The sequence below is a fragment of the Muntiacus reevesi genome, chromosome 17, assembly GCF_963930625.1.
Source record: "Muntiacus reevesi chromosome 17, mMunRee1.1, whole genome shotgun sequence".
In the NCBI taxonomy this organism is placed as follows: domain Eukaryota; kingdom Metazoa; phylum Chordata; class Mammalia; order Artiodactyla; family Cervidae; genus Muntiacus; species Muntiacus reevesi.
Window position 1 is genome coordinate 10118914 of NC_089265.1, and position 14123 is coordinate 10133036.

Genomic DNA, 14123 nt, shown 5'->3' on the forward strand with positions numbered 1-14123 from the left:
TACTGCAGGGTGGAGGTTGCAATCCATTTGGAAAGGAAAAATGACTAATGTGTAGGCATAGGGAAGAGAAAAATATGAGTGCCCCAGTTCACATACAACTGAAGTTTAAATGAAAGGCGCAAATAGTACGTATCTATTCATGAGGGCGGAGACTGTCATAAATAGCTCTCTGATGGCAAATCAGTTTCACTTCTGCTTGTGTAAATGTGGCTTTATGACGGTGGCCACAAAGGACTCTCTACCCCAGCTGGTTCCACATACCTCGACCAAGGCAAAGAGGTCGCCGCTGTCGTTGTGGAATCTTGGAGCTGCAGCATGCAAAGTGACATCTGGTAAGTTGTTTTTCTTATGCAATTTATGCTGTAACTTATGATTGATTAAAAAGTAACTTTAGAGAAAAATGGAGATGGTAGTTTCCATAGAATTCACAACCAACTTCCTCTCTCATCTTACGTTAGTAAAAGTACATTTTTTATAATTAATGAACCAACATTTGTAGTAGTGTTATTAACTAAAAGAAGAAGAGTGAAAGGAAAAGAAAGTGAATGTGTTAGTCACTCAGTTGTGTCTTGCGACCCCATGGACTGTAACCCACCAGGCTCCTCTCTCTGTCCATGGAATTCTCCAGATAAGAATACTGGAGTGGGGAGCCATTCCCTTCTCCAGGGATCGAACTGGGGTCTCCTGCATTGGCAGACAGGTTCTTTACTGTCTGAACCACCAGGGAGCCCTAAAGGTTATCCTTCATTCCGATTTTCTTAGCTGTTCTCTAATGTCTTTTTTCTGTTTTAGAATCCTATCTAGGGGCGGGGGATTTGGGAGAGAATGGATACATGCATATGTATGGCTGAGTCCCTTCGCTCTTCCCCTGAAACCATCACAACACTGTTAGTTGGCTCTACCCCAATACAAAATGTTTTTGATTTTTTTTTTTTTTTTAAAGAAGCCTATCCAGAACACGTATTACATTGAGTTGTCATGTCTCTTCTTGGCTGTGATCTTGTGTTTGATGACTTTGACAGTCTTGAGGAGTCCCGGTCAGCTCTTCTGTAGGATTCACAGGAGTTGCGGGTTTAGGGGGGCAGATCAGAGAGTTAAAGGTCATTCCCATCCCATCACATCAAAGGTACATATCATCAAGATGATTTATGACACTTGTTGACCTTGGTCATCTGGCCGAGGGAGTATTTGCCAAGTCTCTCTACTGTAAAGCTACTCTTTTTCCCCTTCTTTCCATCCTGTCCCCCTTGGAAGGAAGTTACTCTGTGAGGCCCATGCCCAAGGAGTAGGGGATTAAGTTCCCTTTCCTTCAGGGTGAAGCATCTTCAGAAATTGTTTGGAATTTTTCTGTGTGGAAGACTCATCTCTTCTCCTTCTCGTGATTTTCCTAAAGTCAGTTATTTCTTGAGGGAAAGTGATTTTTACTTTACTTAACTGAATTTTAAGGCTATGTAAAGGCCAATGAACTAGAAATCTGGAGAATCGGGACTTAGTTTGAATTTTATAACACTGTGATCTTAGGCAAGTCATCAATGCTTCCTCCCCAAAGAAAACATGCATTCCAGGCACCATTAATATTAAATACATTAATACGAAACTAATACTGAGTTTAATATTAGCATCATCTTATGCCTCATTAACTTTGGCAAGCTTGGGTGAACAATATGAAAGGATTCAAGTTCATTTCCGTAAAATCTGATAAAGTATGTAATGAAAATATCTGCTTATTTTACTTATCTAGTCACCTGGGGGAGAAGGACTGAAAAAAAGTCATACCTCCTCTACTGTATCTACCTCTGGCAGCCATGCTTCTAATGTTGCACCCAGTAGCTGATGCATTAATGCTGAAAACATAACTCTTTTCCTCTGGGAGTTTCATGGCCCTTGCTTCACTTTTGCTTCGAAGCTACTGTGTTTAAATTGTCCCTTCGGAGTGTACCCAGTTTGGAAGAGCCATGCAATGTCCAATAAAGTGGTTAGGAAATTCTGCCAACACCAAAATTATTTAAGCATTAAAAAACAAGAGAGGAGATAAATCCATAACATTCCATTTTTAAGAATCTGCTCCTTGTTCTTATTTCATTCTTCAATTACCTCCCTGTGGGAGGGGACAAGATGCTCCCAAGGGCATAGAACCCTGAAGATGCTTGTCAGTGGGAACAAGAATGGGGGTCAGTTCATCAGTTATGGTGGCATCTGTTCCCCCTGCCCAAATAAGTTGACTTTGCCCAGGTAAATGTTAGTGCCGATTTCTTGTTAAAGTATCTTCACCAAGTATTCTGAAAGTCAGTGCCATTTGTCGAGGTGCATAAGTGTCTGTGGGGCTTCCCAGGTGGCTCAGTGGTAAAGAATCTGCCTGCAGATGCAGGAGACACAGGTGACGCAGGTTCAATCCCTGGGTCGGAAAGAGCCCCTGGAGAATAAATGGCAACACACGCCAGTACTCTTGCCTGGGAGATCACACGGACAGAGGAGCCTGGCGGGCCACAGCCCATGGAACTGAAGCAGAGTCAGACATGACCGAGCGCATGTAAGTGTCTGTAGACCAGCTTTGCATCCGTGTCACATACAGCCCTCACAATGAACTCCGGACGTGAAGTGTTTTTCTATTCTCATCTTATATGTGGATAAACTGAGACTCAGAGAGGTTAAGTGCTTTAAGTGTCACACTGAAGTACCAGAGCAGGATCCCCAAGTCCAGGCATTCTGACTCCAAATCCTGAGTGCTTTTCCCATGGCATCCCTCACAGTCTGGACCGTAACCCTGGGTGGGCCGACACCTTGCCCATTTTCTTTCCTCATGTGTGCCCAGGACCTAGAACTGTGTCTGGCACATAGTAAACACTTAGCAAATATTTGCTGAATGAATGAATATAATTCCTGCTGTTATTAATTTTATCATCCAAGAATATGTTTAAAAGACACTTCATTCAACAAATATTTACTCAGTGCTATGTACTGAGCACTTCCCACATTTATTAAAAGTAGGGAAGAAACCAATGTTAATGATCAAAATGCCCCTTCGAGGAACTTTGCTGATTTAAGTATTTTAATTTTTTCCTATTAGTGTGCCTTGGTGGGGGGCTGGGGTCGGGGACTGGAAATGAAAGGAAAACAAGAATCATGTCGGGAGAGGTTAATGATGTGAAGCAAGGGAGGGTGGGACAAGATTCAGAGTAAAGGAGAAGAGACTTAGACGTCTGTAATTCTTAACAAACACATTAAATTCTGCACTGGACGTGGACTGAAGGCAGATAAATGAACTACTCAACGCCCGCCTCCCGCCAACACACACAATCACGCATGCTCCTGTGCACCCCCAACCCCCCGACAGTCTGGCTTGTTTTATTCTGAGGGCAGCAGCTTCAGTTGGTGTCCTGAAGCCCAATTTCATCCAGCTCCCACTCTCCCTCTAACTCAACAGCCTTCACTCCCCAAATGCCTCCTCATGCATGAAAGGGACCCCCTCATTTGTGGGCCCTGCTCTCTCCATCTCTTACTCTGAAGCTCCAGAGATGGTTTAAATAGTACCACTTAGAGGTTTCTTGGTGGAATGATGAGAACCCTGAACTTGGACTCACTGTGTGACCTTGGACAGGTCCCTTCCCCTCTCCAGGCCTCAGTGTCCACGTCTGTAGAAGGGGCTCAAGAACATGATTTCATTCCACTCTAGGAAGCTCTTCTAGGACAGGAATGACCACTGCCTTTGCATCACCTCTGTTATGTTCTCTTAAGAAAAAAAAAGAGAGTAAGCAAATACAAAAAGAGGAAAGGGAGAGTGAAAGAAGCAAGAAAAACTGTCAAAAGTCACAATTATTTGACAGGAAACTGGTTCTGTGCAGCCTTCCCACATCTAGCTAAATATGCAGAGTCCCTTTTAAAAGATACTATTCTTAGTCTCTCTGCACATGAATGTAAATAAGTACTCAAATCAAAACTTAAATGCTAACCGCACAGTTGAAATATAAGTGAAATAAACCACACATCAAAACCTTGCCCCCGTGAGCCAGACGTGTGGACGTTTTCAGCTGCTTCTCTGCAGAAAGTTTTCACAAACACACCACAGTTGCTGCCTTTTTTGGGGAGAAAGTGGAGCCCAATGTAATTTGAGGAGGGACTATGGGTCTTTTGCTCTTTAAAGCAAAATGAACCTGAAATGACCATATTATCAATTGTGTACTTTTGACTATTGTTATTGTTTGTTTAGTTTGCGACCCCATGGACTGTAGCCTGCCAGGCTCCTTTGTCCATGGGATTTCCCAGCCATGAACACTGGAGTGGGTTGCCACTTACTTCCCTAGGGGATCTTTCTGACCTAGGGATCGAACCCGTGTCCCCTGCGTTGGCAGGCGGGGAAACCTGATCCATCTTCTGTATTTGTTCCTGGCACTAACTAGCACAACCGGTTGAAGGTCTACAGTGGCTCTGTACCCCGGGATGACCGAACATTTGTTGTTTCCAGAGCCCACTGTGATATGACGTTTAATATATTGTGTGTGTGACTATGGCTCATGGAGCTGCCATCTTCAGAAAACAACAGATATCTTTCCAGGGGGCAATTCCTAGTTTTGCATCTAAAGTTATTGTTAGGCGCGATCATATTTTTTCTCCTAACTTGCCTAGGTTTTGCCGAGGTTTAGCATATCCAACCAGGAAACACTCATGAATTTTAGTAACCTCATAGAGCCCTCCTACCACCAGCTTTACTGATGAACATTTCAAGCAAGCACATGGTGTCCTGGGATTTGAAGAAGCCTTAAAGCCCATCTAGTTCAATGCTGTTATTAGGTGATCATAACAGTGAAGATTTAGATGCTTCTAGGAGCAGAAAATTCAATACTTACTAAGGGAGCTCATTCCATTTTGGACAACTCTGAAGACAGAGAAATGTTCAACAAAAATGTACTTTCTTCTACTTTCCACCTAGCGGATCTAGTTGTCCCCTCTTGGCACCACTGGAGCAGGTATTATCTCACTGTTATATTCAGCTGGAAGGTTAAGTATTTGAAGACCACACAAGGTCCTCCCCACATCTTCTGCCCCATGTCTTCCTTCCCTCAAGCTAAACATTCCCAGTTCCTATGGAACAGTCCTATCAAAAACTAATTTGAGTGGCTTCCCTGGTGGTCCAGTGGTTAAGAATTCGCCTTGCAATGCAGGGGACATGAGTTCGATACCTGGTTGGGGAACCGAGATCCCATGTGCCATGAAGCAGCTAAGCCTGAGCACTGCAACTGCTGAAGCCTGAGCACCACAACTAGAGAATTCGTGCAACAAAAACTCCCACATGACGCAGTGAAGATCCTGCAGCTTCAACAAAGACCCCATGCAGCCAAATACAGAAATATTTAAAAACAGAGTCAATGTTTAAACACCCTTTGCCACGGAAGCTCATCAAAAGCCTCCCATCCACTGTAATTAAGTAATTCCGCATTACGATTGATCATTGCCGTTCATGATAGAAATACAACATTGAAACAAATGCAGCCATGACCTCGGACAGCTCAGACATAAAGAAAGAATCACAAGCGCATAATTCAGGTGTGCTTGGACCAGCGGTGACACAAGAGGGAAATGAATGGGAAGCAGGACACAGCTGCACAGAGGAAATGTGCAAGCGAGATGCTGAAGAGGGGAGCACGTTTCTTCTTGACTCCCCTGCCTCGGAGGACTGTAAGGAGTTTGGGGTGGTCTGAGCCCAAGTGAGGAATGGAGAGATAAGGAGCAAAGGCTCAGGAACGTGTACATAACAGAGCTCACACCACATTCACCAACACCCACCAGGAACAGAAACCATTTGTTCTGTTGATAGCCATGAGCCGAACCAAGTGTAAGTGGCTCTTTTGACTGAGCAGCTGCGATTTTCATTTGTAAGTGATACGTAAATGAGGCACAGTCTCCCTAGCTAACGGCTGTGTGTCTACTGGGGGTTGACAGGTCCGTTGAGCTTTTGCATATTTCAGAAAGGCTGGTGACTCTCTGCTTTTGAATTATGCAGCTGAGTAGTCCAATCAGCAACGTCAGAATATGGAGAGGAAGCACTTGGGGCGCCCCCGACTGTGTCCCTCGGCTCCTCCCTGATGTGTGGAGGCAGAAACAGCCCAGGACGTCAGCACCCGCTGTTCCGAGGCTTTGTGGATCCAGTTCTCCCTCTGTGTTCAGTCCCTGTCTCCCAGGACTGGAGATAGGTTGGATCCGACACTTCTTTTTTTGGAGGTACCTCCCCCCCGCCCCGATGCCCCATGAGGCAGAGCTGACATAATCCCCAATAGGGGCGTCTCCCTGATTGCCGTGCCGGGTGGGGTGGTGAGGAAGACCCAGAGGACCTAACAGTTACTGCATCTCTTCTTCCCCGCTCAGCATCCTCCAGAGCAACTCCAGGGGACCCCAGGAATATCAGATGTTCCATCCGTCTCCCCGATTCTTGCTGAGACCCTCTGGGACTCAGCGTCGCTCAGTGGCCCAGGGGCTCCGGGCTTACCTGGTGGGGGCGCTGATGTCTCCCCAAACAGCAAGGCTGTGTAACTTCACCTTCAAGGCTCTGGTCGTTAGAGGTTTATTGTCTTTTCAGACTGAGCTGCCTTCAAGATCTCAGGTCATTTCAGTTTAAAGGTCAATGGATAAAAAACGGTGGGGATATATGTATATGTATGGTTGGTTTATTTTGTTGTGCAGTAGAAAACTGCACAACAAAGTAAAGGGCTTTGTAAAGCAAAGCAACTATACTCCAATAAAAATTGGAGTAAAGCAACTATACTCCAATAAAGCAACTATACTCCAATAAAGCAACTATACTCCAATAAAAGAGTATAAAGCAACTATACTCCAATAAAAATTAACAACAAAAAAACCAAATTCCAAGAATTTCTTTTAAAAATCTGCTATATACATTCATGTGTAGTTTTTTGTGTGGACACAGCTGTCAACTCTTTGGTATAAATACTGTATTCATGACTGCCAGATCAATGCTGAGTATGTTCAGTATTGTAACAAGTGGACAAACTGTCTTCCAACGTGGTATTATTTAGCACCATCAGCAATAAATAGTCATTTCTTTTGCTCCAGAAAAGAAAAAAAAATTCTATGGATTCAACTAATGCTGAAAATCAGTAGTCAAACATGGACTTTTGTCATATTTAAACCAACACACAGTGGACAAGCTGTTATAAATGATTCAAAGATAAGGTAGAATAGCCATTGCCCTTTAGAAACTTGGTATCTAATTGGGGAGACAAATCTTAAGCAAAATTACATGTTCTTTTTAGTTTTTGTTTTGTATTTGTAATTTCTGCTGTCTACTCCTCCCTACCCCCGCCCTGTACTTTGTATTTTTCAGGCTGATGCTCTAAGTGGACAAAGGCAGGCAGTTACATAAGAGGAAATGGCAGAAACTGAAGATTTTCTGGTTCGGGAGCTACATCCAGGTAACGTCCCTTCACTATCCCCTGATGAAATGAGCAAGAACTATTTTCCATTATATATATGTGTGTGTGTGTGCGTGCTAAGTCGCTTCAGTCATGTCCAACTCTTTGTGACCCCATGGACTGTAACCCACCAGGCTCCTCTGTCCATGGGATTTCCCAGGCAGGAATACTGGAATGGGTTATCATTTCCATCTCCAGAGGATCTTCCTTCCTGATCCAGGGATCCAAATCCCATCTCCTGCATTGCAGGCGGATTCTTTACCACTGCGCCATTGGGGAAGCCCTGAGCAGTAACTATTTGCCATTATAACCAAGGGCAAAGGGGTTGGGACCGTATTAAACTATGGTCATTTTTCGCTGCTCTTTATTGAGAAGCTGCTTTCTCGCAACTTATTTTAACAGTGGATCTATATCTTATTTCAATAACAACTAAAAGAGCCTATTAATAATCTAGTGGGTTGTCTGACCAGAAATTCAACTTGTGTCCCCCACCCTCCTTTAAAAGTTGAAATAAATAAATAAAAGAAGGTTCCAGGAAACTATCTTGGATTTTCCGAGGGTAGCGGCTGTCAGAATGGAGAAGGTGAGCCCCTGGAATCATTTTGCGTGCTTTCTGAAGGAGAGCTGTAGGGTGAGCCCACTGGAGTCCCTGAGGGTGGCCTCCCTTCCTAGAAGGCTGGGTGTAGGGCCCCCAGAGACAAGGAGGGAACTTCGCCTGGGAAGATGCAGCGAAGTGACCCTGGGCTGTATCACAACCTTTGTGTTTTGACAACTGAAGAGGAAAAATGTCCTTACCCCTGGGGATGCACTCCCTTAGGGGCAGGGGTCCGGAGGGGTAGCGCTGGTATCTGAGACAGGGCCGGGCAAGCTAACTGCAGGAATCGCAGCTTTAGGGCCTCTGGGGTGAGGTCAGTGCTGAAGGTGCGGGGCGGCCTGCTGGGAGCATCTGTGGCAGGATCCCTCCAGGATCTGGGCAGAGCGCCTGTATTGAGACGGTTGCCAAAAGCGCCACCTTGCGGCGGCAAGGAGCAATGGCAGCGGATTCTACGGCAGGCTTCCGGGGACGGCCCACCCACCCCTCTGCTCTCTGCTCCAGTGTCTAGTCCATAAATTCTGTCGGACTATTTTGTGACCCCGCGGCCTGTAGCCTGCTAGGCTCCTCTATCCATGGGACTTCCCAGGCAAGAATATTGGAGTGGGCTGCCAATAAATCAGTGTAATATAGTGGAAAAGGGAAGGGAGTGCTTGAACAATTACAGGGAAGAATAAGAGAAATGGCCAGTTCATACCCATTCATTCTGGTTACAGTTTAGTATGAAACCAGTCGGGAAGATCCCCTGGAGGAAGGCACAGCAACCCACTCCAGCATTCTTGCCTGGAGAATCCCATGGACAGAGGAGCCTGGTGGGCTGCAGTCTGTAGGTCACAGAGAGTTGGACACCGCTGAAGCAGCTTACCATGTATGCACTATGATTAAGTGTTTTAAACCCCAGATGAACTACTTTCTCCTTTCCACCTGCTTTTTCATTTTAGATATTAAAGGCAAAATGTAAAACCTTGCGGTATTACCTGACTTCTCAGTGTTTGCTTTAGTTGAAAAATAAGTTTCCAAACTTTGATCAGACTAATTGCTGCTCCTTACAAAGTTGAAATAAAGGCCAGGATACATGGGCTGTACTGAGACTTTGTGGCTAAGATCCTTTGCAAACGTTGTTTAAACAAAAGAGTTCCTGAGTCACAGGGTCAAGATCAAGGCCCTCCATCCTTTTACTGTTTCCACAGGCAGGTGTGAAAACACTCTGGAATTCCAAGACACTGTTTATAATGTATTCTAAAGTGTTCTCCAGCAAGCCACTGGCCTAGCAGCTGGAGTAGAATTTTTTAGTAGTTAAAAATTATCTGCTTTATTTTGGTAAAACTTTTTGGTAGATTTTCTAGGATTTCACTTCATAGCTTTAATCATATTTAAAACTCTTTTTCTTTTTTAAACTCTGGGACGAATAAAATAGAAGAATAATTTATAAACATCTTCCAGAATATTAAACCATAATAGATAATAATTTAAAGTAATAAGACTGTAATTGTGCATCGAAAAACATGGGACTTGTGGTGTCCATTCTTGGCTTCTGTCATTTGCTAGCTCTGCGCCCATACAACAAGTCTCTTGATTTCTCTACATCTCAAGCCATATATATTTTACATTGCTTTCCAGCTCATAAATCCTGTGATTCTGTCACCCCCTTGTTATCAATATTAAGATTCAAAAGTTTAACCTACAGTGGATTTCCTTACTTAAGCTAAATTACTGAAGTTAGACATTGATATTTGCTTATTATAATCAATTACTTTGGGGATTTCAGAAACCCTTAACTGCTTCCATTTTAAAAAAGCTTTTAATTTTATATATAGTATAGTTGATTAAAAATGTTGCAATAGTTTCAGGTATACAACAAAGAGATCCATCTGTACCTATACACATGTCCTTTTTCAAATTCTTTTCCCATTTAGGTTGTTACAGAGTATTGATCAGAGTTCCCTGTGCGATACAGTAGGTTCTTGTTAGTTATCCATTTTCTTTTTTTAAAATTTTTATTGGGGTATATTGGCTTTACAATGTGTGTTCGTTTCTACGTATAGCAAAGAGAATCAGCCATACGTGTGCATCTATCCCCACTTTTAGGATTTCCCTCCCTTTAAGGTCATCATAGAAGCATTGAGCAGAGTTCCTTGTGCTAAACAGTAGGTCCTTGCTTGTCCATTTTAAATACAGCAGTGTGTACATGTCCATCCCAAACTCCCTAGCTAGCAGCATATTTTTCCTTCTTCTCTGCCCCTTTCTCTCTAGCTTGAGCCACTAAGCCAGCAACCACTTGATGTTTAGTTCTAAGGCAGTCCTTAAACTGAGCCAGGATAAATTCTTTGCATGGAGCTTACTTGTAAAGTTAGAATGTCTGAGATAGAAGGGTCTACGGACAAGCTCTTTCAACTCCCTGTCACTGCGTGAGCAGGAGGGGGGCCAAGATTCAGGCCTTGGCAGACAGCTCACCCTGCACTGCAGTACTCTGGGGTGTGAGCTGGCTCCAGAGCACTGTGGAATTTGTGCGGAAGACGCCAGACTGAGGCCACCTGAGCTGTCTGGGAGGCTTGGGCCTGCTGCTCAGCTTGCCATCCTGGGTCCCTGAGTGATGCTCCCTTTCTGTGACTCCTGAGGGAAGAGGACCTCCCAGTGTCACGCTCAGTTTGGGGGCCTCTTGCCCTTACATGAGCTTAGAGAGTTATGACTCTTGGGGTCAACTGTTTTTCCAGGTCCCCTCACGGCCATTTGCTAAGGTTTGTGCCACCCCCAGGAGCGCTGGATTAGGCCATTTCCAACAGTCTTGACCCCAAAGACCTCCCTTCCTCACCAGGGGAATCCTCACCAGGTGAATCTAAAACCCATCCCGGGACTTCTCTGGTGGTCCCGTGACCAAGAATCCACCTTCCAAGGCATGGAGCGTGGATTTGACTCCTGCTTGGGGAGCTAAATTCCTACATGCCGTGGGCAATTAAGACTACGTCCTGCAACTACTGAGCCTGAGGACCACAACTTGAGAGAAGCCTTCACACCACAATGAAAGATCCCGCATGCCACAAAAGGACCCAGTGCAGCCAAAGGAGTTCTTTTTTAAAAAAGTTCCAATACTACATATGATTTTAATGTATATTTAACTGTTTTGCAATGGTGCTCAGTATATCCTTATATTTCATATTTAATTATTATAGCTTAAAGAATAAACATGTAACCAAGACCCAGCACAATCAAAAAACAAAAACAACCCCCCCCTCCAAAAAAAAACAACCAAACCCTCTAAACACCCAGTTTTGGTTTTCAGTTATGCCCTTTCCTGAGGCCTATGGAGCCTCCCACCCTTCACTTTGTAACCCACAGAAACCACAGAAGGGAATGAACCTCTGCAGGGCTACAAAGATTTGCTTCTTGGCAGCTTTTTTCCTTGCCTATGCAAGGAAGCAGCTACTAACATCTTTAAGGGAGGAAGGAGGAAAAAGCCTCAACCCCCAATTTAATCTCTGAGGGGCATCCACTTGGAGGGCTCCCTCCACCACTCTTGGATTCCTTCTATTTTTGTCAACCGACTCATTATACAGATGAAGATGCTGAGACTCGGGGAGAAGAAGGGATTTGCTTGGTCACATGGCCGGTTCTGTCCTCTCATTCTGCTCCTGATCAATTTCCTGGGTTGCAAAGATCTCCCTGAGGCCTTTTTCCACCCACACTGAGCCGTCTCAGGCTTCCCTCTACACTCTTGGCACCTGGTGAAGCATATCCAGCCACTTGGCTTCCCAGGATTCACAAACAGGAAATTTTCATGTCATCCTGACTTATCTTCTGGGGAGATAGGTTGGGCTGCATTTCGGAACTAGATGCAAAGTCCTGGGACTTTGGGAATTGGGAATCAGACGAATGACCCAACAGGGCTGCTTCTGAAATGAGCTCACAAACAACCAGGGCTGGCAGGGATCCTTCTAGCCTCTTGGGGTGGGTGTATTGATAGAGGTCAGGCAAAAACAGGAACCCCTGAACAACACAGGGATGAGAGTGACAACCCCCCCTTCACAGTCGAAAATCTGCATATAAGTGGACTGTGTTTTTGGTCCACAGTACACCATCCCCCCAAGACCTATAATTTTATATGTAATTTTATGTAGCTCCTGTTTCTCTCTAGTGGATGATGACATATTTAAAGAACCAATGAGAAAAAGACGACGATCCGATCGAGACCAGAGGTTTCGAGGCTTTCCCTCTGTGGAACAAAGCGCCCTCAAGGAATGTGAGTGCCCTGAAAATGCTCTATCACTTGTTTAATGCAGCTCTATTCTTTCCCAGATGTGTTAACATCCTCAAAAGAAGAGAAAGGTACTTGAAGAAGCAGGATGGAACGTCTTTGAATGATCTTGACCCCGTAAAAGGAGGCCTCGGAACTTCCCTGGTGATCCAGTGGTTAAGATTCTGAGCTCCCAGTGCAGAGGGCCCAGGTTTGATCCTTGGTCGGGGAACTAGACCCCACACATTGCAACCAGAGTTTGCATGCTGCCACTAGGACCCAATACAGCCAAATAAATAAATATTTAAAAAAACAACAGGAGGCCTCCTAGTCTCTGCAGAGATGCTGTGATCTGACAGTTTCTCTCTCAAGATCTGGAGAGAAGGCTTGTTATGAAAATAATCTCTTCCTGATTAACACTGTGAAAATGGTTGGTCTGGTGCTTTTGTGGGTATTTATAGGATGTCCTTGCAGTTTTCTTCTATCTATGACCACAGGAGAGAAGACTGTAGAGGTGCTATAGCCCATGGTGAAGTGGACGCTGACTGGTACTATCTTGTGGTTCAGAGCCGCCTTGCTCGTTGAGGGGCTCTCGTCATCAATGATTGCTCTTTCCCATGATCTGTGACCTCTCCCATCAGATAACTTGTTCTTTTGTTTAACTGGCTTTTCATTTCACCACCCCAGCCTGCCTTTTCTGCAGTGTTAAGCAGACTCCCCCTGTGGGGACCAAGCGCTTGATCCCTGCCAGGTATTAATGCACTTAGTCACCCAATCGTGTCCGACTCTTTGCGACCTCATGGACTGTAGCGTGCCAGGCTCCTCTGTCCATGGCGATTCTCCAGGCAAGAAGAGTGGGTTGCCAGGCCCTCCTCCAGGGGATCCTCCCAACCCAGGGGTCGAACCCAGGTCTCCTGATTGCAGGTGGATTTTTTACTGTCTGAGTGACGAGGGAAGCCTGCCAGGTATTAATACATCCCTGCTAATACATCTCTATTGATTCCAGATGAAAAACTGGAGTCTCGGACCAGAAGAGTTTTGAGCAACACTTACCAGAAACTTATTCAGTCCGTGTTCCTGGATGACAGCATCCCCAACAGCGTCAAGTACCTCATGTGAGTCTGGTATCGGCTACCATCAGATCTTCCTTGGATGTCTTTCCTTAGGTGGTGGTAGAGGCTTTTCTGCAATAATAAAAGAGAATTTCTGGTTAGGAACTAAGCAAAGAGAGCCAGAAAGTTTTGTTGCTGTGGGCCATTTCTGTTAACACTGGTAGTTGCCACTCACTGCGCTGTCACCGTTGCTAGGTAACCTGCTAAAGATTTTGAAAACGAAAGGTGAACGTGCTTTACATTCATACATCAAATTCCATTTAACTGTCCCAAAACTCCTAATAAAGTAGAAGCCATGATTATCACCCCACTGTTTTCCTAAAATTGAGGCTCAAAGAGTCCAAGACATTGACCAAAGTCACACTGCTGATGAATAAAAGGGGCGGAATCCAGTCCAGGCTGTGGGACTCTGAACCTGTGCCATCAGAGGTCCTGTCCAGCTGCCTTGAAAGATTTAAGTGGGGTCGAGGCTACATCTCCTCCCTGAGTAAGACCCTCAGGGTTGCTCCTAATAACACTTCTCACCACTGTATAAAGTTCACGTCTGAGATCAAGACTGTGTAATTTTCATGGAAAATGAACAAGGAGACGTCACATCTATATAGACATTGCAGAGTTTGTGTAGAATTATCATTTCTTCTTCTCGTGTGCTCAGTCATGTCCTTCTCTTTGCAACCCCATGGGATATCCCAGGCAAGAATGCTGGAGTGAGTTGCCATTTTCAACTCCAGGGGATCTTCCCGCCCCAGGGATTGAGCCCATGT

At 44.8% G+C, this 14123-nt stretch overlaps 1 protein-coding gene across 3 annotated transcripts in view; it reads left to right on the forward strand.

The window, feature by feature from the left end:
• The window catches only part of NUGGC (nuclear GTPase, germinal center associated), a 47251-nt gene continuing 33128 nt past the window's right edge, over window positions 1–14123 (forward strand). The window contains exons 1-4 of one of the 3 annotated variants that reach the window (XM_065908053.1): window positions 1–332; window positions 7337–7424; window positions 12132–12253; window positions 13254–13362. In XM_065908053.1, coding sequence (XP_065764125.1) covers window positions 12175–12253; window positions 13254–13362 — 188 coding nt within the window. In that variant the 5' untranslated portion in view covers window positions 1–332; window positions 7337–7424; window positions 12132–12174. The remainder of the gene's footprint in view (window positions 333–7336; window positions 7425–12131; window positions 12254–13253; window positions 13363–14123) is intronic. The other 2 variants (XM_065908050.1, XM_065908051.1) reach the window with 2 other exon arrangements.